Below are 25,754 nucleotides of genomic sequence, written 5' to 3'. Positions count from 1 at the left end.
GTTAGCACTACAGTGCGCTCTGTATAACAATTGTTAATATGCCGATCAGACCTGATACATATTTCCATCAACATACATTACAAGCAAATATTTTCTATAAACGAATAAACATTGTTGATAACAAAATAACTGAATGATTATTCAAATAGGTGAGCATTACGCTATTGTATGTTGACACAAAAATACTTCTGAGGTGACATCAACTGAATTACGCGATGACACACTCTGAAACACATCTACAATGACAATAATTATTATTACTTACGGAGTTATTAGCGCACAGAAATACCACACAAGGAAAAACAGACTTTTGAGGAATAAACAAGCCAGGAAAACTCTGTATAACTCTGTTACTGGAGCTGCTGAGATGAAAACTCTCTGCGCATGCACCAGACAAGTCTGAACAAGTTGACGCGCACATGCGCGAGGCAGGGGATTTTGTACAGAGCCATCGAGTGTTAAAACGCTTGAATTTACGGGTATGTCCCTCTTTGGCTAATGTACTTTCAAGATGGAGGGGCAACATGGCGACCACCGTTAGATCCCATTACCTTATGTATTTTCAATGGCATATTATAAACTTACGAAAATACTTTATTACTTGAAAGAAGTAAATATACATTAATGAGCACATATATTTTTGAAAGAACTAAGTGTTTTTAGCTAAGAATAGACTAAAAAAGTTACACAATGTAGCTTTAAAATCGGTCATCACTATATAAGTCGTTATTTTTGTGCACAAAAACTATTCTCGTCGCTTCATAAAGTTATTGTAGAACCACTGTAGTGAGATGTGCTTTGTAACGACGTCTTTAGTACCTTTTATGGGTCTTGAGAGTACACATTGCATTGTGCCAATGGAGGCCTTTCTGAGCCATCGGATTTCAACTAAAATATCTTCATTCTTCTTACGGGTGTCCAACAAGGTCTTACGGGTGTCGAACGACATGAGGGGAAGTCATTAATGACAGAATTTTCATTTTTGGGTGAACTAACCCTTTAAGAGATTGCACTTTGTGCATTGGAAGCACTCAGATGTCTGTTTTGTATAGCTACCTCTGTAAAACAGGAAGTTATTTATTCATTTTTTCAGAAGTTGTAACATATTCCTTTTGTAAAGCTACAGAACTTGTTTGACTCAATGTTTTGTAAATTTGAGCCATGTGTTTATTAAGGTCTTCAATAAAACTAGATTAGAACTTAAATATTCCCAGCACTTTCTGTGATGTAGTGTTTTTTTCTCTTTTTCATCAAACCGCAGTTTTTGCAAATTCCCGCAATTTCATCGCATAAAATTGCATAAATATCCCGCATTTTCCATCTAATTTTTTAAGAAAACGTGCCGCATAATCAAGGATTTTTGCCCGCAACAATCACAAAAAAAAGCCGCATTTTTCTGGAAGGACTGATTATGGGTATTCTCTGGCCGTTGAGTGTACATTAGTTGTATACTTGTTATTGCGATACATTGTGGGATTGAATGAGTGCATTTGATACCGTCCACTATGGTTTTGGACACCACTACAAATGGCTGTCCCCTCAAATAGTGCCCTATTTAAGGGGACAGCCATTTGGGTGATTTCGGACACAGCCTCTCTTTCTGTTTCTTACCATAGCAAAACATCACTACTCTGTTGCTTGTTGACGCATTGTGGCTTTGTTTGGAAATATTTTCATCGGTGGAGCAGAAAATAGACAAAGGCACTGGCAATAGTGTGTCTAAAATGTGTCTTATTCAACAATAACTTCTTTTTTGAACTGTTGTATAAAAGCAATATCATACTAAAACCTGCACACAATATATGTGCACATTGAAGTTTCCAGACCTCAATGTTGGGTTTTGCTTGAGCTGATTATGAGTTTTACCACACACACGCACAAAAAAAACAGTTTAAGGTGTTTATGTGAGTTTGCACATTGTCAGTATATTAATAATGTTTGGTGTATTATTGTTAGAGGGAGATTTGAAGAAGAGAGATGGCTGAGAGACATTACAAAAGAGAAGGGTTATGATCAGAGCACTGTTGATTTCAAATATCAACAGTGTTTTGAAACTCAGAAATCACTTACTGCACCTTTAAGTGTTATATATATTTGTTTGTTTTATTGTTGTTTTTTGTCCTCATGGTAATATTTGCATCCTGAATTGCCATTTGTCTTATTTTTTACCACAATTTGCATACTGAATTGTGATTGGCCTTGTTTCCTTTGCATGTTAGACAATGTTGTTGATTTGAATGAAATCAATTCATTTAAATGCTCCTCATACAGTAAAGTACATTTTTGGTGTCTGTTCTGTTCTATCTATTCTTTTTTTTTCTTTTGATTTTTGCTGTTGTACCTTTATCTTAAATCACTGTGAACCACTGAACGGGATGAGAGAGAACGAGATAAGAGAAACTTGCAACCTTTTGTCATGTTATTGCTCTTTTCCAACTGATATTCGCACTCTCGGTTGTCCGTTGCTCTGTGGACAATGGCATCTGGTCTACACCACCCTGTGTCCCGTTGCCAGGCCAACAGCGGCAGTGTCCTATTAGCGCAGCCCAGCGGACTCCGCAAAAAGACTATAGAGCAGAGTACAGCTGTGGCTGTGATACAACACTGTCCTGAGCCTCGTCCACGTCTGCATTTCTGCAGCCTCTCCATCTGGTCTTTGAAGGAGACCAGAAACCCCAAGTAATCAATTTTTAGTGAGACACTCCAGCCCCTGTGATATTTCAAGTACCTCCTGACTTTGTGAAAAAGAATCTTGCGCAGGATGACGTCTTAATACCAGGCCGCTTCGGTTCCTGCAATTGACTGCATTAAAGCGTTCATTAGCTTTCATTTGATTTCATTGCGGTTCATTGATGACAGTATTAGCTGGAGCCGACTTCTTGTTGATGAAAGCCAAGACTGTCTCTGAGTAGCAGAAGCCCTTGTTCTGCTCCAGGTGGACTCACCTGCTCCATCTCTGGGGACGCAATTATTCTTCTCGTGGCTGCATGAAGGCACACGCATCCCTAGATGGCTGCGCAGGCAAGCCCTTGTTAATTGGTGATGTCAGCGATTCACCGCTGGCCCTGTTTTCTTTCCTACCGTTCTCGTTTTTATGTTTCCCTTTTTGGCACCTGCTTCATTTTGTTGTTGGTTGCGCTTGCTCGACATTTTCTTCTGCATATGTATATATCAATAAATGTTTTATTCATGGAGATTGCGAACCGGTGCCGTTCCTATACCTTCTCCCTCTCTCTCTGACTTCCTCCTAATGCTCGTTTGAGGTATCATAACATGTTTGGCAGAGCAAGCCGCGATGTTTTTGATGAGGAAAAATGTGACCGAGTACCTTTCTTGACACTGCAGGGATCTTTTAATGAGCGCACGTCGTTAATTGACTGACTGGGATATGCGGTTGATCACAACACATGCACTCTTGCAGTTTTATACCGACTCGTCTTCCCAAAGGATGCACGCACCTGTTCTTTGAATAATTGTGCTGTTGCCACCGTTTCATTTGACTTTAAAGATCTCATTTTTAATTAAAACGTTAACTTTGGTTACTCTTTCCCGTGTTAACCTCAAATGGCGAGTAAATGGAAGTTCTTACAGAAAAGTCTTGTCAGTCCTTGCGGTGTTGTTATTCTCTGCTGTATGTTGTCATGGAGCAAGACATGATGCAAGGCTTGTGAAATGTGTCTCATGCCTTGTGTCATATGTCCTCTGGATATATTCCGTTTGTGTTTGTACAGGTGATTGGCCCCTCTGCATCCAGCATCAACAGTAACATACAACAATATAACACTCTATGTCAAACATACAGAATATTTTTAGTGCTCTCCCTCTGGAATTGTGCACATGTCAGTTGAACAAATCTCTTATGATGTGAAATGTGCAGCTTTTTCTGATAAATACTTTCTTCTATCCCAGTTTAATGTGCATAAACAACCCTAAATGTATTGGAAATCTATCCATCAATCCATCAATCAATCTATCAATCCATCAATCCATCAATCAATCTATCAATCTATCAATCTATCAATCCATCAATCCATCATCTATCTATCTATCTATCTATCTATCTATCTATCTATCTATCTATCTATCTATCTATCTATCTATCTATCTATCTATCTATCTATCTATCTATCTATCTATCTATCTATCTATCTATCTATCTATCTATGTGTACAGCATCCATCCATCCTTCCATCCATCCATCCATCCATCCATTAGTTTATCTCTCACTTTGTCTCCTGCAAGCAATACAAGCTCTCAAGCCAGAAAGCATTTTTCAGTAAATGGAATTCAATGGATTTCACAGAAATGAACCCTAAGAAAATTATTATGATTTCTGCTGCTCACAACCGCTGCCCCCCCCCCCCCCCCCCCCCCCCATCTTATTGCGTGTTCAAATTGTTTCGGAAATTTTCTAACCTGCTTATTTATTTAGCGCAACCAGTAATGTGCTGACGCTTTGCGTTAAAAGGCATTTTTCTGTTATTTTGAAGCTGACATATGTGCAGATGTTCTCTGGTTTTGTCCTCCTGCTGCTTGTTAGAAGCCTGATGACCTTTAGAGCTTTTTATGGCTGCAGAAGACTAAGTTAGTTAGTCTCAATTCTACTTCCTCTGTTTTTACCTTCGCTTTTGCAAAATTTGCTACATCAGTTGGGCAGAGATCCAGCGAGGTGAAGTGCAATACTTAATGAGTTTTCTTTGCACAGAGCCAGCAAACATGCAGAAACCAACAACACCTTAAGTGATATAAAGAACAAGTGTAATTAGCTGAGGCTGTAGGTGTACAATTATGGAGAATGTACATCAAACCAATGACATTTGCTACATGCCCTTTTTCTGTGGAGACACTTTTAGGCAACTAGGAAGACTGACGCCAGACTGTCTAAAAGAACTGTAACAGCAGCGTTATTATATATCTATACAGTAAAAATATACACCAATCAGGCATAACGTTATGACCACTGACAGGTGAAGTGAATAACACTGATTATCTCTTCATCACGGCACCTGTTAGTGGGTGGGATATATAAGTCAGCAAGTGAACATTTTGTCCTCAAAGTTGATGTGTTAGAAGCAGGAAAAATGGGCAAGCGTAAGGATTTGAGTGAGTTTGACAAGGGCCAAATTATGATAGCTAGACGACTGGGTCAGAGCATCCCCAAAACTGCAGCTCTTGTGGGGTGTTCCCGGTCCGCAGTGGTCAGTATCTATCAAAAGTGCTCCAAGGAAGGAACATTGGCGAACCGGCGACAGGGTCATGGCTGCACGTTTTGAGCGAAGGCTGGCCCGTGTGGTCTGACGAGCTACTGTAGATTAAATTGTTCAAGAAGTTAATGCTGGTTCTGATAGAAAGGTATCACAGTGTGTTGTGTATGGGGCTACATAGAGTGGACTGGACTTCACTGGACATTCCCTGTCCAGTGGGCACGTGAGCATCAGAACTGGACCACGGAGCAATGGACGAAGGTGGCCTGGTCTGATGAATCACGTTTTCTTTTGACATCACGTGGACAGTGTGATGCTTTGGGCAATGTTCTGCTGGGAAACCTTGGGTCCGGCCATCCATGTGGATGTTACTTTGACACATACCACCTACCTAAGCATTGTTGCAAACCATGAACATCCTTTCATGGAAACGGTATTCCCTGGTGGCTGTGGCCTCTTTCAGCAGGATAATGAGCCCTGCCACAAAGCAAAAATGGTTCAGGAAGGGTTTGAGGAGCACAACAACGAGTTTGAGGTGTTGACTTGGCCTCCAAATTCCCCAGATCTCAAACCAATCGAGCATCTGTGGGATGTGCTGAACAAACAAGTCCGATCAATGGAGTCCCCACCTCGCAACTTACAGGACTTAAAGGATCTGCTGCTAACATATTGGTGCCAGATACCACAGCACACCTTCAGGGGTCTAGTGGAGTCCATGCCTCGACGGGTCAGGGCTATTTTGGCAGCAAAAATGGGACCAACACAATATTAGGTCATAATGTTATGCCTGATTGGTGTTAATGCCTTCAGATAGAGGGTATCTATGTGGGAGGGAAACTTTTTTGAGCCGGGATGCATTAAATTGATCAAAATTGACAGGAAAGACATTCCAGGTTGAAATGTATATCCTAAAAACCTACTTATAATTGGCCACACAGGTTTTGCATTTTACCAAACAAATCCAAACAATGTATGTGGAGCAGTGTTTATCGCCAGGTACAGAGAGAATGTACCGTGGTGCCTCTGACATTGAAATAAGGGGCTGTCATTGTCATGTCACAGGAGGAATTAGTGGAGATAGTTAGAGCTGCGATGAAGTATCTGTCTGTGTGATGGGAAGCAAAGCAAGCCCAATTAAAGCACCCGGGACCAAGAAAGCAGCCATACAGGTGTCAGTGATCCACACGCACTTATCTTGCTCTTTTCATCCTTTAGTGTTATGCGCTGTGGATGAAAATATACTGTGTTATTGTGAAGACAACTGTTCTTGCTCCCACATATACACCCAATCCAATAAAATGAAAATAAAGGTTGCGAAATAGGGCACTTAGTATCGAATGCGCTCTTCACCGATGATGTAAGTATCCTTTTACTCTGGAAAGACACATCAGTTGTTGTAGAATAAATGGTGAATACTACTGACACTCGAACATTTTGAGATGAAACAGAACATGAGAGCTGGGTATCTTTTAAATATTTGATCACATTACAAAGCCTTTTACTTCCTGAGATTTACATATATTCTCAAATTACTCAGTTTTCACAGCAGTCAGTCATTTGATTTCAGTTTAGTTGTAAATTAACACACACACACGCACCACAGTTGTTGGTGCAACTACATTATGAGGACATTCCATAGACGTAAATGGTTTTTATACTGTACAAACTGTACATTCTATCCCCCTACACTACCCCTACCCCTAAACCTACCCATCACAGGAAACATTCAGCATTTTTACATTTTTAATAAAACATTGTTTAGTATGTTTTTAAAGCTATTTTTTATTATGAGGATATCTGAAATGTCTTCATAAACCACGTTTAAGTTGTAATACCAGTGTAATACCCATGTCATTATACACATTTGTGTCCTTATGAATCACATAAACAAACACACACACACACACACACACACACACACACACACACACACACACACACACACACACACACACACACACACACACACACACACACACACACACACACACACACACACACACACACACACACACACACACACACACACACACACACACACACATTCTTGTACATCTATCTTTATGAGGACATTCATTGCCACAATGCAATCTAGATGCTTATCCTAACCTTACCCATCACAACCCTTACCATAAACCTACACATAAAGGGATAGTTCCCCCAAAATTCTGTCATCATTTACTCACCCTCAAACCCAGCTTCTTTCTTCTGCTGAACACAAAATAAGTTATTTTGAAGAATATGGCAAACATATTGACAGTTGATTGGCCCCATTGACCCATTTATTAGGGGTCCAAACACCGAAGGTGCGGAGGCACCTATTGAAACCATTAGATTTCTTATTATTCTTAGGGGCCAAGCACCGAAGGTGCGGAGGCACCTATTGAAACCTTTAGATTTATCATTCCGCCATTGAAGTCTATGGCAGCCAATAGAACCGTTTGCGGGAAAGTTATGAAATTTGGCACACAGCTAGAGGTCTGGCCCAACATTAACCACACCAGTTTTTGGAGTTTCTGAAACAATCCCTCTAGCGACACCACCTGTCCAAAATTTCACACATGTTTATGTTAATAACTTTTGAACCCTAATGGATAGAAACAAAATTCTTACGTAATTTTCTGTCACAAAAATTTTCCCGACATTTTTTATTAACTGAAAAACCTACTTTTGCGAACTCCTCCTAGGCCGTTGCTCTGATTTTCACGAAAATTGAACCAGATCATCTACAGACCATATTGCCAAAAAGTTATGGAATTCAAGTTGATTCGTCCAATCGTTTTCGATAAACACGCAAACAAATTTTATGTAGCGGTTGCAAAAATACACTTAAGGCTATATCTCCGCAACGCTTTATCGTATTCAAACCAAACTTGGTACATGTCATCACAAGCATGACCTGAGGCAACATGTTTTGGCACAGTGCCACCTACTGGTCCGGAGATACGAAAAATGGCTATTTTTGCTTATAACTTCTTAACCATTTGTCCAAAAGATTCAGGACAGCATGCAGAGTCGTGTGATATCCAATATTGACATATCGGCCATTTTGGCTGTCGGCCATTTTGATTTATGTGCTAAAATGCTGTATTTTATGAACTTATGAACGGATTGTTACGAAACTCGGTATGGGTCATCAGCACGATGCCCTGAGAAGTTTCAAAACTTTTTCAAACGCTTATAACTTTGGGTGTCATTGACTTATTTTCATGGGAGTAACTTTTTTTGTCTCCTGAATCCTTGCCGAGTCCAACGATATCAGACTTGCCAGGTTTCGGCATATGGTTTGGGCAGCGTGGTAATTTAACGTTTATAAAACGTTAGCTGTTATCTTCAAAACCACTAGTCTGATCGAGACGAAACCAGCATCAGAAGTTCGAAAACATAGGTCGATAGCTAAATGTTAACACCCTAATGTCAAAATATTGATAGTAAGGGGTAGTAAAATCCAATCAAAGTCAGGTGTCAGTCATTTTTTACGTGTTTTTTCATATAAATGTCTATAACTCCAAAACGAAACGAGATATTTTCACCAAAATTGACACACATATGTATGGGCTCACTCCAAAGACACATAAAAAATTGTAGGATTGTGCCTCTTGGTGGCGCTATATTAAAACAAAATATGAAATTGGCTCTATACAACTCAATGTTTTAATGTGGGGTTTTAACATTTTTGCTTCAAATGTCTTCACTCATTTTTTCAGTGGGTCTGCTGCTAGCATCCTTGTTTGCTTCTGTTGTGCTTGGCCCCGGTATTGCTGCTTGCAGCTATATTTTTACTTTAAATCATGATTTACCACAGTGAAGTCAATTTGTTATCATTTGTAAATGTAATATTACAATTTAAGAGTGTTTATATGAAATTAAAGTGAAATTAATCAATGTTCAGTGATAATGCATAAAATAAATTGGAATCTATTATGTTTAGAAAGGTATTTGATAGAAATGTTGAAAGTGACAGCCTGTTGTATAGATTTTAAATTATATTTTTATCATTTTATTTCTTATATTGCAATCCGAATAGTTTTTCAGCTTTTCATATGGAGTGAGCTAATACCAGAACTTTTTTTTTTTTACATAGTTTTTTTAAACTGACGCGTTTCACAAAAACAAATTTGCCCTTTCGTTTTTATATCCAGAAGAAATGTAGAGAGATTTTTAATATATAAACTATTGAATTTTTTCGTGCCAACACTTTTTGAATATTGTCTGAGGTACAAAACACATTTACATGGCTTATGGCAAAAACATTATGCAACTAGGCGGCCTAAGAAGAAATACGTTTTTGGAAAAGACCTCAGGAAAAAGAAAATCCAACATTTTGCTCCTTAAAAGAAGCTTAAAGTTTATCTCTCACTTTGTCTCCTGCAAGCAATACAAGCTCTCAAACCAGAAAGCATTTTTCAGTAAATGGAATTAAATGGATTTCACAGAAAAGAACCCTAAGAAAATGATTCTGATTTCTCTGCCTTTTCCCTCATTTTATTGCCTGTTTAAATAATGCTTTGAATTTTCTTAAGCTGCCTATATTTACAGCAACCTATGATGTGCTGACTTCTCTTGTTGCTAAAAGGCATTTTCTGTTATTTTGAAGCTGAAATATGTGCAGATGTTCTCTGGTTTTGTCCTCCTGCTGGTTGTTAGAAGCCTGATGACCTTTAGAGCTTTTTATGGCTGCTGCAGACAGGTTAGTTAGTCTCAATTCTACTTCCTCAGTTTTTTCCTTCACTTTTGCCAAATTTATTACATCAGAGATCCAGCGAGGTGAAGTGCAATACTTGATGAGTTTTTGCACAGAGCCAGCAAACATGCAGAAACCAACAACACCCAAAGTGATATAAAGTACAAGTGTAATTATCTGAGGCTGTACGTGTAAAATTATAGAGAATGACAGACAATTCATAGACAATATTTTAATATTTTAATGTTTTCTTCGCCCATGTGTTCTTATAAGCTCTCTATAAGCTCTCTATAATCACTTAGTGATATTCAGCTATTTTGCAGATTTTGAGAGATGGAAGAAAACATGCCCAAGTCATTGCACTAGTTTTTGAAAATAGCAACATTTCCTCTTTGAAAATCTTCAGAGGTTATGACTGGAATGTTTTATAAATATATATTCTTTGTTCTTTTTTTCGTACCTGATGATGTTAACACATTGAGTGACAGATTTTAAATTTGTGCATTCAAATTTAAATTAATGCCTATGAATATATTTAACCGATTGCTGTTAAATTCTTGGTAAATAAGGATTTATTTTCACACTTTGCCTGTTTGGTCCCATGTCTCAAAAACCCCAAAATTGTGCTGTTATCCGAGCAGGTTGCATGAGCCATCTCAGTGTGTCACCTCACATGAGCAACCTCAAATCACAACTGAGAGGAGCTTACCACACGTCTAATTGCCTAGGAGTTTTCCGTTACAACTGTGCTACCAAAGCGAAGGTTAAAAACAGACCACAGAGGTGATGGAAAGCAATGAACGCGTGTCTATAAGCATTGTTCTATATCAATCAACGGCGATTCCATTACAGTTGCCGTGGTGTTAGTTGAATTAATTGATATGTTTTGTCTGCTTGTGGTTTGACTCTCTAATGCCTTACCAGTGCTGGCCTGCTCAGTGCCACCAGCTAATAGCTTGTTTTGCAAGCAGGTTGGGTGTCTGTAAGTGGAGCGTGCTGATCGTTCTCTCTCTCTCTCTCTCCCTCTACTATCTGTAGGCAACACGCTGCAGAGCCCCGTGTTCTCCAAGCAGCCAGGCAGCATTGTGTTTCCAGTTGACTCCATGGAGAAGAACAGAGAGGTGGTTTTCAGCTGTGAGGCACAAGGTGACCCTCCTCCTTTTTACAGGTGAGCTAACTGCCAACTTGCCACCGCAAAAACGTTGTTTTGTCATCTGCATCACTGCTTCGGTAAATTGTACCTCAGTCCCCTTTTTACGATTTCAAAAATTCACAAGCTCTTTTGTGCCAATGCACATTGGCATCAGTTGCACCCAAGCGGCAACCTCCCCCAGTTTTCTCTTGAAGCCAATACGGAAGTGACTTAAACTGCAATTCATCGACTGGCCACTAGGGACAGGCTCCAAAAGGGAGCAGAATCTCATTGAGCCCCATGTTAAAATGCTCAACTTTACAGCAGAAAAACATGTTTACAGCCTGTTACAAATTGTGGTTTTGGTCTATATATTTAATTTTGCCCTTCATGACAACTTTGAGGGGGTGAATTGTTTTGTAACTCATTCGTTTACATTATATAAAGCCTTAAAGCTCTGCGTAATTAAGGGAGTGGCCACTTTGAGTGACAGGTGGATAGCCGTTTGTCTGCTGTCTGTTAGTCATCACGGCACCTCAGCTCCACCCACGTCCCACCTTTTTGCCCATTTTCTGACCCTACTTTAAGCTTCTGAAATTCTTTCTTGAGAGTTTTTATCTTAATGGCTTAGTTTCTTCAAAGTGAAATGTCATTGGTCCAAATTTATTGCCATCATAGCTGTACATTAAAGGCCCTCTGAAGCGCCTTGAAACACGCAGCATTATTCAATGTGTTGACGTAATTTCCCCTGAAACGGCTCAAGCTGTTAACAGCTCCTCCCCTTTTTTGAAACAGCCAATAGCGTTTCTAGATATCACAGTTTGACTAGAGCCTTTTTGTTTGGTAAACCCAGAGTTTCCTCCTAATCGCTACCGTTTATCATCATAATCTCCTCCATATCGCTTTGAATTACAGCATTCTGTGCAGAATATAAATGGGTCTGATATGTTTTGTTGTATGCGCCGACTCGCGCATATGATCCGCGCTGCGCTCTCGTCTCGTGTCTCTAGTCAACGGCTCTGGTCTAAACTATGTGTGTGCGCTGCGTAACATGAAACCAGACTTCATTCGCCTCAACTCAAAGCATATTTACACTGTCTGAATCGTTTCCTATCACATGTATAGTGCGCGATGTGCCGTTCACCATGTAGAAAATAGTAAATGTTGAACAGCTGACCGATTTCAGACGCTGCTTCAGCGTCTATTTATAGTGTAGGGGCGGGACTTCAGATTCTAGAGAGCATTTGATTGGACAGAAGATTTGATGAGAAGGTGAAGTCTGCGATGATGTCATCAAAATCTGTGATCCATTTTAACGGAAGTGAGAGACTGTACGTTTTGAATGCTTATATCTCCTAAATGATCATTTTGTCATTGTTTTGGAACACACCAGCTTATTCATAACCTTAAGGCTAACATAGTCATACTAAAAGCTAAAAAACTTCCATTTTGATTTCAGGGGGCCTTTAAACATCAAACATTTATTTTTTTATTTTATTGCAAAAATGGTGACCGTTTTCTGACAGGTTTCCCTAATACTCCCCAAATCTCCCATTGGTCGGCCGAACAGGTAGTCCCACCCCAAACTCACTCCATTGGTTTGGCCAATGTTCCTGTGTAGGATTTTTTCAGTTTTTCAAAGTTTCAGTAAGAAGTATAGGTCAATATTGCTGTTTATTGCTATGTATTGTTAAATTGGTGCATATAAATGAAAATGGGTAAAGAAAGATATAAATGAAGATTCATGCAGTGGAAAAAGTGTGGAAAATTCCATGGTTATTTGTCATTACTAGATTCTTTAGTTCTTACATTAAACATGTTGAATGTTTTTACTGTTTTCAAAAAGATATATTTGATTGTGATATATACTACTGTTCAAAAGTTTGTGGTGGGTAAGATTTTTTTGTTTTTAAATGTTTAAAATGTTTTTAAAAGAAGTCTCTTATGCTCACCAAGGCTGCAATTATTTGATTTTAACCAACCCTGAATTTTCAGCTGCAATTACTACATTCTTCAATGTCACACGAGACTGCAGATTCCAAAACTTTTGAGTGGTAGATAGTGTATTTTTGAGCTGTTTCAAGCAAAATTGAGACGTGTATTTAGAAATATTGTCAAAAGACTGAAAAAAATATTGAGAGAATTTTTGCTAAATATTGGCGTCATTCTCCTTCACATGTAATGATTTCTTTCTTTACAGTTAAGTATGTTTTTAAGTATGCTAATGTAGCGTCTGGCCTCTAATGAACGTGTTCCCCTGACACTGCTCAGATGTGCTTTAGAAAGACAGATCTATGTGCTGTTCCAGAATTGATCAAGCTTAATGGAAAAGCTAATCAGTACCTTCCTCTTTCCTGTCAGGAAGGTTGAATCATGGAGCGATTTGATAAATGTCCTTCTCTCGGCAGCTATAGTGTCCATCACTTTCAAAGTGCATTAAGTTCAACCTCCTGAACTACTCCCATCATTCCCCAGTGCCTACGGCTATATTCCAAGTTAAGGTTGTCAAACGTACAGCTACTACTGGTACCAGTCATTACTAAAAAAAAAGTCACTAGGTATATTTGGTACCCGCAGGTAGACGCTGCTTTCAAATGCTCTCGTTCGTCTTTGAGCGTCAAATGTTTCTATTTACAGTGTGTTTTACAAGCATTGAGCATTATAGCCAGTCACAATCATATCTGTTGAGCGCAAGATCACAGTGCTCTATCAGTAGTGTTAATTTCGTTAACGAAATCTATGATGGAAAATGTTTGTTGACAACCTTTTTTCCATAACTAAGATGAGACAATGGTGAGACAACACCAATGTTATTAAGCAATAACTGTGACTATATCAACATACAATATCGTTGACAAAAAAAACGAGACTAAAATGTAGTTAAAAATAATAACTTGACCAAAATCACTCTTTGTTTTCGTCCAAAAAAAAAAAGGAGATACGATATTAGAGACAGCTGTAAAGGCCTTTACTAGGAGCTTTCATGATTGCGGTTGCCAGATGTCACCATCTTAAATCCCTTAATCAGAGTTTTCAGTTAAAAGCATTCATTTTCTGCCTGGTGTATTACTTAATCTTCGCAATCTGGCAACCATTTGCCCTGTCTAAACAGACAAACAAGTAAGCTGGAATTTAGTGATCTCCATTGAGATATTCTGCTTAAATGAAAGTGTCGTTCAGCCAGTCTGTGTTCCTTCTCGAGACGCTTGTGCTGTTTGCCGTGACTAAATCTGACGTCAAACCTTCTCAGTGATGAACTTTAATAAATCTAAACATGGATCTCCACCATATTATTCACAATTGTGATTGCAGAATAAATGCATAACCTCTGTGTGGCAATATAAAGTCTTGTATGCTGTTATTTTAAAGGTCCCATTTTTCCTGTTTTTTTTGAAGCTGTGATTGTGTTTACAGTGTGTAATATAACATGTGTTCATGTTTCGCGTGTAAAAAAAACACAGTATTTTTCCCACAATTTACTTATCTGTATACTGCTGCTTTCAATGTCCTAAAAACGGCTCGAAGATTTCCTTATTCTATGAAGTCCCTCCTTCAGAAATACGTAACGAGTTCTGATTGTGCCAGCGGTTCCCGTGTTGTGATTCGACAGCAGCTTAGGGCACGCAGAGCGCACGTTACCGGAAAGGTCACGCCTCTCACCATAATGGGGATGCATGCGCTCAATGATTTCTAAGTACAGCGTCCCTGGGAAAGCCAAACAAAGGTGACTTGACTCCGGGATGAAAATAACAGCGTCTCGACGACATAGCGACAAACAAACTATACGAACGCAACCGAACGCAACACTTCCTCTTATCCACGCGGGAGCAACAAGACCACGCCCCCTTTTTTGCGTACTCTTGTGGGCGGAGGTTAGTCGACAAACTGCTCTACTGACGTAATTAAAGCAGGATGTACAGAGATGTAGTCCAAACCGGCCGTTCGCTGTAGGCTTTGAAAGGGAACTTCTGTTAAAGGGGGGGTGAAATGCTGTTTCATGCATACTGATCTTTTTGCACTGTTAAAGACTTGGATTCCCATGCTAAACATGGACACAGTTTCAAAAGCTAAGGTGGACGTTTGATGGGAGTATTTCTTTGCCAAAATTAGTACTTCCTGTTAGTCATAAGTTTCGGAAAGTTTTTTTCGATCATGGGTCCGCTTGACGTCAACAGGGCGGAATTTCCTTGTATGGGCCATCCGGACAATTCTACCGGAAGAGCGCGCGCGAGAGAGAGAGAGAGAGAGAGAGAGAGCGCGCGCGAGAGAGAGAGAGAGAGAGAGAGCGCGTGAAAGCAATAGGCTACGCCCATCAAAGCGCTGGCTCGTAGCCAAATAACCCCGCGTTAAGGCAAAAGTGGATGGAATTTGCTTTTCCGGATTTTCAAATCGCCTAATACTGAAGGATGGAGCGGTCCCAACGATAAAGGTCCCAACGTTGGAACCGCTGGCACTGAGTAAGACTGCTTCAAATGTCTGTTTTTGCCTATGCCCATCAAGTAGCCCAAACATGACCACGTATTGATCAATGGAGCATGCGATGTATAGTGTGTGTACATTTGTTTAGCTGGCCACTATATGTGTATGTTTGTGTATTGTAAAAGCACTCCAAACAACAATACACAAAGAATGGGGAAATATGTTGAACTAAATAAGCGCGCTTCTTCATTCAAATGCGCTACTATTCCATGTCTTTCTATGTAAACACTAGCCTGACGCGCAAAACCAGTCCGCTTACTACAAATCATGTCTACACAAACCACGCGTAAACACACACACACACACACACACACACACACACACACACACACACACACACACACACACACACACACACACACACGATATAATTAAAGTATAAATGTGTAAATAACACAAGCCGCTAAGCATATTATATAGTTAGTGTAACTTATAACAGTTACCACATAGAGATGTCCTGCTCTAGTCGTTTTTGCTGCTGCTCCTGTTCAACTTCAGCCTCTGGGTCTGATTCCGGATCATAGATGTATGGCTGTATCTGATTAAAAGCCATTTTTTATGTTGAATAAAGTTTTTTCCCGCTTTTAGGGATGACGCAGCTTTCAGACGCACTCAACACAGTAACAGCGGCGCGCGCTCGACATTCTTTAGCTCCGCCCACACGATACGCCCCCAGCCGCACGGCTTTTTCCGGAAAGACTCGGAACAGCGCATCTTTCTTTAATAATTATGATTAAAATAAAGACTTTTCGGAGATATGCAGGATGCAATGCTACTCTATAGGTACTCAAGATTGACATGAGACTGACTGAAACTGAGTGTTTCCCCCCCCCCCTTTAAATAAAATATCTCGCTTGGCATTGAACTTTGAGCTTTATAATTTTACAGGTATTATATATGCTCTAACAGCAACATTACACACTAACTAAAGTTTGAAAAATGGGATCACGAAGAACAGGACCTTTAATAGAAAAACATTAATATAATTTGGAATTATTGGAATTACTATTAGGGATTTTTTGAGAGAAGTTTCTTGTGTTACCTGTTTTCATAATGTAAAGAGTGTGTTAATTTATATGATAAATAGCCTATAATAAATGAAGAATCTTGATTAAATTAAATAAACCATGCATATGGTTTCTGCCTTCTCGTGTTAGACTGGGTAAACCCAGCCTGATCTGCCAGCGATTTGATTTCGCCCGGCAACTCAGTCTGGAAACCCGTACATTCACTTCTACTGCTTCTGTTACACTTTTGCGGGAACCAATCACAGACTGGCTTATCCACCTGGCCCGCTATTGGAGGGATTATCACGATGACGGATAGAGAAGCGATGGGTCATTGCCCGTTGATCACTCTCTTGTGGTCTGATTGGTTGAAGGACTATCCAATTGTGTACAGAGTCATTTAATTTATGCGCGTTTATGCTCGCGTGTGCAGTAGAAAATACAGAGCAGACTCCCCAGACCAATGTTCAATCTTAAATTGAGCTTGGTCTGGTGATAGCCAGACAATTCTCGTGTGTGTTTGTTCGTGAAACGTAGTTTGCGAACGGGACAGAGTTGTCGGCGATTCTTCCTCTTGTACAGTCATACAATGTGAAACCCCTGTTGCCGATCCATTATGCAGTGTGAACACAGCAGCAACTCAATGCTGGCCCAGATAGTCATGCAGTGTGAAAAAAACAATGATCCGACGAGTTTGAAAATCATGCGGTCTGAACTCGGCATAAGCGGCCGTTTACTCCGTTTTCAACTAAAAATGGAAAACAGATTCGATTTGTGCAGAATCGAGAGTGCAGAAATCAGTGAGCTTGCACTTTAGAGATTGACATGACAGCCTTAGTGATTATAAAAGGAGGATGCTTCTCTTGTTTATTACCCATTCACAATCTTAATACAAGTTTAGCTTTTCATGCTGCTAAGTACACTGCAACGTTTCTGGATTGATAACCATATTTAAATGTTCAATTGAATCGGAAACTGAAATGAGACAAAATTAGACATTTTTTAAAGTGCTTAAAGGGATAGCTCACCCAAAAATGAAAATTTGGTCATTATCATTCCAAACCCGCAAGACCTTTGTTCATCTGTGGAACACAAATTAAGATATTTTTGATGAAATCCAAGAGCTTGCCCCTCATAGACTGCAACGTTATGACTAGTGTTGTAGTCAAGACCACCTAAACCGAGACCAAGTCGAGACCGAAACCAGCATGTGCCGAGACCAAGACAAGACCAAGACTTTGTGGGGTAGAGACCAAGACCAAACCAGCACTCCTTAAATTCATCTAAAAATCCATATCTACTGTCTGAGAAATTACTTATATTTAATTAATAAATTCAATTACAATAGTAAGACACTATAGCGCTGTTACTAATCAAATCACTAACAATAAAATTCATGACACAGAAGTTGCATCTGAATTGGTACAATTACACCTGCATAAATAATGTTCAGATTAATTTAACATTAAAACATTATTTAACAGTCACGGAATCCTTTATTCTACCGATTTGTTCAAAGCAGCTGATTAATTTAATAACGAAACGTTGCCGAATTAGCAAAGACAGTTTACTATGTACATTTTTAATACAAACTTCTTGTTTATTGAATGTTTGTATAAATCAATATCATTTGCAATCATATTCATGAAAACAGCTCTCTTGCTTGTGATATTGCTTAATTATATTCTATGTTATATAAAAAAAAACGAAATCTCAGAATTTTGTGGGCATTTATATTAATTTGGGGCATTTTTGAGACAATGCTGCATTGATTTTGAACCCGGCAGCACAGTAACAAAAGAAAATCACATTGCAAAGAAGTTATGGATTGCATTTTAAGCAGTAAGTTTTACATCAAATCACATTAATGATGTTAAATCAGACAATGCACCAGCAATTTAGTGATATCCTTGCAGTTGTGGTCTTGACTGGTCTTGAGATAAAATCCCGAGTCCTCGAAGTCCGAGGAGAAATGCAGTCGAGGCTGGGACAAGACCAAGACCTTCAAAAAATGGTCTTAAGACCGGTCTAAAGACCAAGACCCGAGGTCTCGAGTACTACAACACTAGTTATTACCACTTTCAAAGCCCAGAAAGGTAGTAAAGACATCATTAAAATAGTTCATGTGACTACAGTGGTTCAAGCTTAATGTTATGAAGCGCTTATTGAACCACTGTAGTAGTCACATGGACTATTTTAACGAGTATTTCAAGGATTGCAGCAGTTCTCTTGTTTTATGTTCCACAAAGTCACACGGGTTTGGAACGACTCAAGGTTATGACGGCAGAATTTTATGTTTTTACTTGAACTATCCCTTTAAGCCCATGCACAAGCCCGGAGGATAATCAAAGTTGTGATTGTAGCTTTTGAGCTAAGGCATCTGGTGTGTGTCTACCTTTTTGAAGGAGGTTTTTGCAAAGAATGTGTTACGCAGAAAGACTTAACGTGTGCAACAGATCCTCAAATCACCTCCTGTCTCCTGAGCCAGATGGTGTTATATAGCACTACGTAATGTCTGTTTGCGCATGAGCACGTAAAGCATGTGCTCAGCAAATGGAGCGTCTGGTTAAAGCTGTCACTGCGCGAGGTGTTTGATGTTGTGATCCTATGTAATCATACTTCAGTACTATTATTTTTATGTCAAACTACACTTTAAAGTGAAAAAGTACATTTCCACCTGATCTGACCTATAAAATGCACTTTTAGTAGGTGTAACCTAGTGCAGTCAGGTTGATTCGGTCATATAGAATAATATTTTTGACTTGAAAAAGTAAGGAATATTATCACAATAAACCAGGTGTTCACTGTACATTATTTTTGTTTATTATGGTTAATGATTATGTTATGATCACTTATTATGATTATATGGTTTAATAAATGAACATAACAGTCTGAGTTGCAATTACTTTATTGTGTGAGAAGAAAAAGTACACTGTCCCTCTAATTTAGATGTTCACGCGTAAAGGACATTTTTAGATTATCTGACAAAGCCTTTTTTCTACGTTCAGTAATAGCATCTACTTTTTTTTAGAGTTAGTTAGTCTTAAGTTATATATTAGCACTGTTACATAACCATTGGAATGTTGGAATCTCACATTTTCATTGTTGTATATATAAAAGATGGGTTGTTTAACACTTAATTTTAGCAATTTAGTTTACATCTTGTGAGCTTAAATATTTAATATTTGAAGTGTTATTTTGTAAATAAGTTAATCAATTAATAAAGAAATGTATCATTTTATTCAGCAAGGGTGCATTAAATTGATCTTAAGTGACAGTATATAAATTACAGTGTTACAGAAGTTTTCTATTTCAAATAAATGCTGCTCTTTTGAATTGTCTATTCATTTATTCATCAAAGAATCCTTAAATATAAAATGTATCATGGTTTCCACAAAAAGTATTAAGCAGAACAAAATTTTCCACATTGATAATAATAATAAGTGTTTCTTGTGCACCAAATGAGCATATTAGAATGATTTCTGAAGGATCATGTGACACTGTAGACTGCCTTGGTGAAATGCAGCCTTGGTGAGCATAAGAAACATCTTTCAAAAATGTTGTACAAAAATTGGACAGACACTAAACTTTTGAATAGTAGAGTATGTAGGGCTGCATGGTATATCGAAATATTGCAAAAGTACATATCGCGACATGCATTTGGCTTACGATAACTGAAGGATTTTAATACTTCAAAAGATTAGTTTTACATTGACGCAGAGAATAGACTGGATACATGCCTGTTACATACGTGCAACATGCTTTAATGTTGGTTATATCATTAATGTCACCTGATGGAGTTTTGGTTTCTTGCCACCATCGCCTCTGTTGCCTTAAGCTTTTGGCTTGCTTAGTTGGGGACACGAAATATTCAACTATATTACTGATCTGCCCGCATTGACACTATATGATAATTGAACTGAGCTGAACAATGACATCACTGTTTTCTCCACTGCGGCTGTACAGCCGAATCAAATTCTGTTGCATTGTTTTCCTGTTAACACTGTGAAGCTGCTTTGAATTAAAGCATTGTAAAATGGTGACTTGACTTGACTTGACTTGATTATATATGCAAAGTAGGGTGCGTAATCACAATTTCAGTTCTCTTCCGCAGCTTATATTGCCAAATACACACACAATTATGTCAAAATGCCCATTTTGGTGAGTATTCATGTAAAAACATTCAGTTATGTCTTAAGTGGAGTAAACAGTTGAGAAAGAAAACATGTGTAACAGTATATTGGATCCATGCAGCTCTTAAAGTGACAGCAGCCTAATAAACCTGCTTCCGTCTGTGTGCTTAATGTTAATCAAACAACAATAGACAAAGAGAAAACCACTCACTGCTCTTGATGGAATAACTTTTGTAGGTTTAAAAAGAATTAGGGCCAGATTTACATTGCGTGATTCATCTCCTCCCATACATTTTATATCTGAAAGGTAAACTCCTACAAATGCATATGCAATAAGTTCAGCCGCAAAAATAACCCAATCCATGCCTTTTCAGCGCTAATTTCTCACTGCGTGTCTTCAGTAAATCCTGATAGTAGTTTTTTTAAAGCCAAAACAGGGTTTTGCGCTGGCGCAAGCTGTTAGTAAATCTGGCCCTACATGTCTATTTAATTCATTGAGTGACGACTAAGCAGTGTTTTATTTTAATATTTCATTATTTTACCTGAAACCTAAAGCTTAAAATGATACTTACTATTTATTTAATGCTACAGTAAAACACTGCTATTCACTTTCAGAAGTTGTAGCGATGCTTTCTTCTCACAAAAAGAATGTGAAACTAAGGCTGCGTTCACACTGCAGGCTGAAACGACCCAATTCCGATTTTTTTTGCCCTTATGCGACCTGTATCTGATCTTTTCATGACAGTCTGAACGACACAGATCCGATCTTTTCAAATGCGACCCAGGCCACTTGGGTATGTGGTCCAAATCCGATACATATCCGATCTTTTGAAATGCGTCTTCAGTCTGAACTGCCAGGTCACATGTATCCGACCCGCACGTCGTTGATACGCGACAAACGTCATTATTGTACGTTGAAGTAGGCGGGAATGAGAAGATAAACAACTATAAATAAAAGAAGTACGCACCTGTTGCTAGCCAATACACTCCAACTCCAACGCGTTTGTGCACTGTTATGGGCCGCCGCAGACGTGTCTCTTCCCGTGACAAAGTTAGTTGAAGGCGCTCACAAACATAATTGAAGGTGGATCTGGTCATTCTGAAGTTACTGACGAATTCGGTATCAGTAAAGCCACTCACATCAGTATCCCACCACTCCTGGCTGCGACTCACACGTTTCTCTGTACCAATGTTGCTACCACTGCTCCACAAAACGCCATGGCAAAAAACCTTGCTCTCCTCCTCTTTTTTAATTTTCTTCTTAACATGAGAAGGTTGTAATGGTGCTGGCTCCGTTGCGAAAATAACTTTAATAAAGCTAAACGAACTCCAATGCTGACACCCATATTTGGCTACTTCCGTAAACAACAAGTGACGTCGTTGACCGTTGAGTACTCTTCTGCGCATGCGGGTCACTTCTGGGTCATTTCACGTTCACAGAGGAGATCACAAAAGGTCGCATTTAATTGGAAATGTAAACAGCCTTGCAAAAAAAATCGCATTTTTTCGAAAAATCGGAATTGAGCATTAAGCCCTGCAGTGTGAACACAGCCTAACTTTAAGCAATTTTAAGTGCATGTGGAAACTTTTATGTAGTACATCACCTCTCATGTAATCTATAGCAATTGTGATTTCGAGCCTGGCTTGTGTCATTTACTGATCTCATTGACCCATCTTATCCCAAGCCCAATCATCTCTACTTTTTCACTATCCTTTAACTATCATTAAAATATCAAGAATAAAACAGAAAAAAATGCATGTTATTTCATTGCTTATTGAAAAGCCCTGTTAACCTTCCATGGTCTGCCGCTTTGTAACACCTATCCTTGTGGAGAAGCTTGGAGAGGCGGTATAATTGAAGTTTAACAACTTATTGTAAATTATACTGCTAGGTTCTCTTCATCTGGGATGACAGCTGCTCCTTATACTTCAGACTTCCTACCTTTTCTCTCGGTAGCTTCTCATTCTAATTCACTTCTCTTTAGCTCACTTCAAGAAGCTCCGCTTATGACATGAAGGAGACTGGAGAATGCCATAGAGTATCCTTGCATCACCTCGTCGTGAAGTTGAGGGAGAATTGTCAATCAAAGGATAGCCTGTAGTCATAGTTACAGCAGCAGATGGGAAGTGGCCGTTTTTTTAACGGTTACACAAAGTTTCTTGACATGCTGTCATTTAGCAGCATTCTCATTTGTATGCTGATAATGGATCTTTTGAAATGAAGTTGTTACATTTTTTCGGGAGAATGCGGCGGTATTTCTGGCCCCCATGATGAAACGAGAACGAAGCATTGGCGTAGTGTGAAAATGCAAATGTGTCACAAAAACTTGGAGATAAAGAGAAATAACACAGGCTGTCTGTGACACGAACTGGATGTTTTGTCACCCAAGATGGGAACTGTAGGTGGTGAAATCTCAATTTCTTCCAGGGACAGGGGGTTAGTAATAACTGATGACATCCATTCGTACCCTTCTCTTGTTTCAATGCAATGCTACGTTATATAATTGGATGTCTTAGACATGATATATCATTTCAACCGACATTTCATTTTATGAGTTTGATTTCACACAATGTTGTCATTTTTCTTAATGGCAAGAGCGCTTTTACCCTTCTCAAATCGCCAAATCAAGAATCTCAAATAAACAAGAAACTCTTTTTTGTGTGTCAAAAACAACTGCTCGTCCCTTTTTCTTTTCATCAGCCTCACTAAGATCAAACGAAGAGAACAGGGCACTTGGAAACTAACAGTTAGGAGAAATCATCTTATTATTGAGCCTGAGATTTGGAAACTCGCCACTCCTATCAATTACTGGCTTCTCTAAAGACTGTGCAGTATCGTTCACTGTGGGCTACAAATATGAAATATTTAGTGCGTTTTTGTCTTTTGAAAACACTCGGCGTAGCGGTGGGAATGTGCGGGCGTCTTTGATTTAGAGGTACTAGATTCAAATTACATTCGAGAGCAGAAGTCCTGAAAGAAGAGATGTAGGGCTACACCCTTATTATTTCTGCTCTGCTTTGCATAGGCGCGCAGTCGCTTCCTGGTGTGAAGAGTCTGTGTGTTTGCAAATGACCCTTCTCTCAGGGGGCATTAGGGAGATTCTGTTTTTGTTTAGGAAAATAAGATGCATCTGTATACAAATGTGAAACAGACAAAGAAAACAACATGTTGTGCTACAAACGCCATTTAGGAAAGCACAGTGTGAATGTACCACATGCTGAAAGAGGAGATTTAACATTAGCTTTCTCGCTATTTAAAGGGATAGTCCACCCAAAAATCACCCTTACGTCGTTCCAAACTTTTTTTTTTCTGTCCATACAATAGAACTCAATGGGTTTAGTTACCAATATTATTTAAAATATATGTTGTGTTCCACAGACGAAAGAACCCAGAAAGCAATACCCAACATTTAACCATCTCAGTTAACTATAGACCCGATATAGTCCGGCTATGAGTAACCCACTTCTAGCCAAAATAACCTTGAATTTGGTTACAGGTCTTTTGCCAAAATAACTTGTGAGATGTAGGATATTCCATCATGTAAGCAACGTCAACAGTGATTACAAGGTGTTTGGTTTCATTTGTTTGACATGTTCGTGTTCTAGATATCTATACTTGGGCTACGTTTAGACGTTTATTACATTTTCACTGACGTTCCAAACTTTGCCTTGTTTTAGCCTAGACACCAGGGCTGTGTTTGGACGGCTATTAGAAGTCTTTTAAACGCAAAAATTGCTTGATGGGAAAGTCATACAGGTTTAGAACAGCATGAGGGTGAGTAAATTATTAATTAATTTGTTACATTTATATAGCGCTTTTCTAGGCACTCAAAGCGCTTTACATGGAAGGGGGGAATCTCCTCAACCACCACCAATGTGCAGCATTCACCTGGATGATGCGACGGCAGTCATATTGCACCAGAATGCCCACCACACACCAACTTATTGGTAGAGAGGAGACAGAGTGATGAAGCCAATCGTGTATATATATATATATATGGGGATGATTAGGAGGCCATGATGGTCAGAGGTAGGGATGGCTCGATACCACAATTTTGGCTTCGGTACGGTACCACAATCTAATACCGAAGTACCGATATTAAATCGATACCATACAGGGTCTGAATTTTGATGCGGGTATTGCGCATAATTTTACTCACTCTCGCAAGTTTTGGGTTTATGAAGCGGGAAATTACCGCAAATGTTTATTATTAAATTAATCAACAAAGATTATCACATTAATCAGTCATTTGGAAACTTTTTTGTAAGTAATTTCAGCATTACTGCGCGTCTCCATTCTCTCAAAATGAGCAAATTGCTTCTGGCTTCAAAAGACATCATGCATGGACTATAAAAGCAGTCTGCACGCTCAGATTCAACACTTTCGCTTCCGTTGCGGGAGAGCTGACGGAAATCACTGCCCACGTCTTTTTAAACCTCGCCAATTTGAACATGCAAGCGATTTTATAGCATTTCGTAATACAAATGGGATGAGAGCTCTTTGAGAGAGAGCTTTCTTTGCGCTCATGCCAACAACAAACACACACACACACACACACACACAGGCCTAAAGAGCTCAGGCCTAAAGAGCTCGCACATTCCAAATTAAATTGTTTTTCCTCAGTCAAATACACACAAAATTATGTCAAAAATGTCAATCTTTAGTGAGTAGTCACATAAACAGAGTTGGGTATGTCTTTCGCAGATGTAAATAGTGCAATAGTATGCGTGCAAATATTAGGTCTAAAGTAACGTCACTGGTTGAAACGAACGCTGGAGATTTCATTATATTTAAACGATACGATCTTATGTATGTGCGTTAATCAGTGTTAAAAGAAAAATGTCTAAATTAGATCGTTAGAATTATGCACTCACCTGTCGATCTCATAATGTCTTACAAGTCAGAAATTAAGTGACCGATGCTTGGCAAGGTTTGATGGTTCTTCAGCAGTTTTATAAGCAAAGTAATTCCAAGTTTCACGTCTACTCCTCTCTTTTTTTAATGAGTTTTGTGCGTGTTGAGTGAGATTCAACTGCTGTATTCATCTTGTTCTGTTGCCACATTTGCCGGTTTCACGTCAGTTTGGGTAGCGCGCTGCCACCTAGCGGTGTACT

The 25,754-nt window shown here is 39.0% G+C and overlaps 1 protein-coding gene across 2 annotated transcripts in view; it reads left to right on the top strand.

Moving 5' to 3' along the window:
* The window catches only part of cntn4 (contactin 4), a 229,651-nt gene that overhangs the window by 60,510 nt on the left and 143,387 nt on the right, over positions 1–25,754 (top strand). For both annotated transcript variants that reach the window (XM_079841184.1, XM_079841185.1), the window contains exon 3: positions 10,927–11,056. In XM_079841184.1, coding sequence (XP_079697310.1) covers positions 10,927–11,056 — 130 coding nt within the window. The remainder of the gene's footprint in view (positions 1–10,926; positions 11,057–25,754) is intronic.

The sequence above is a fragment of the Gobio gobio genome (assembly GCF_949357685.1).
Source record: "Gobio gobio genome assembly, chromosome: 17".
Taxonomy (NCBI): domain Eukaryota; kingdom Metazoa; phylum Chordata; class Actinopteri; order Cypriniformes; family Gobionidae; genus Gobio; species Gobio gobio.
Note: the sequence above shows the minus strand (reverse complement) of the source record. Positions and strands in the feature narration are given on the sequence as shown.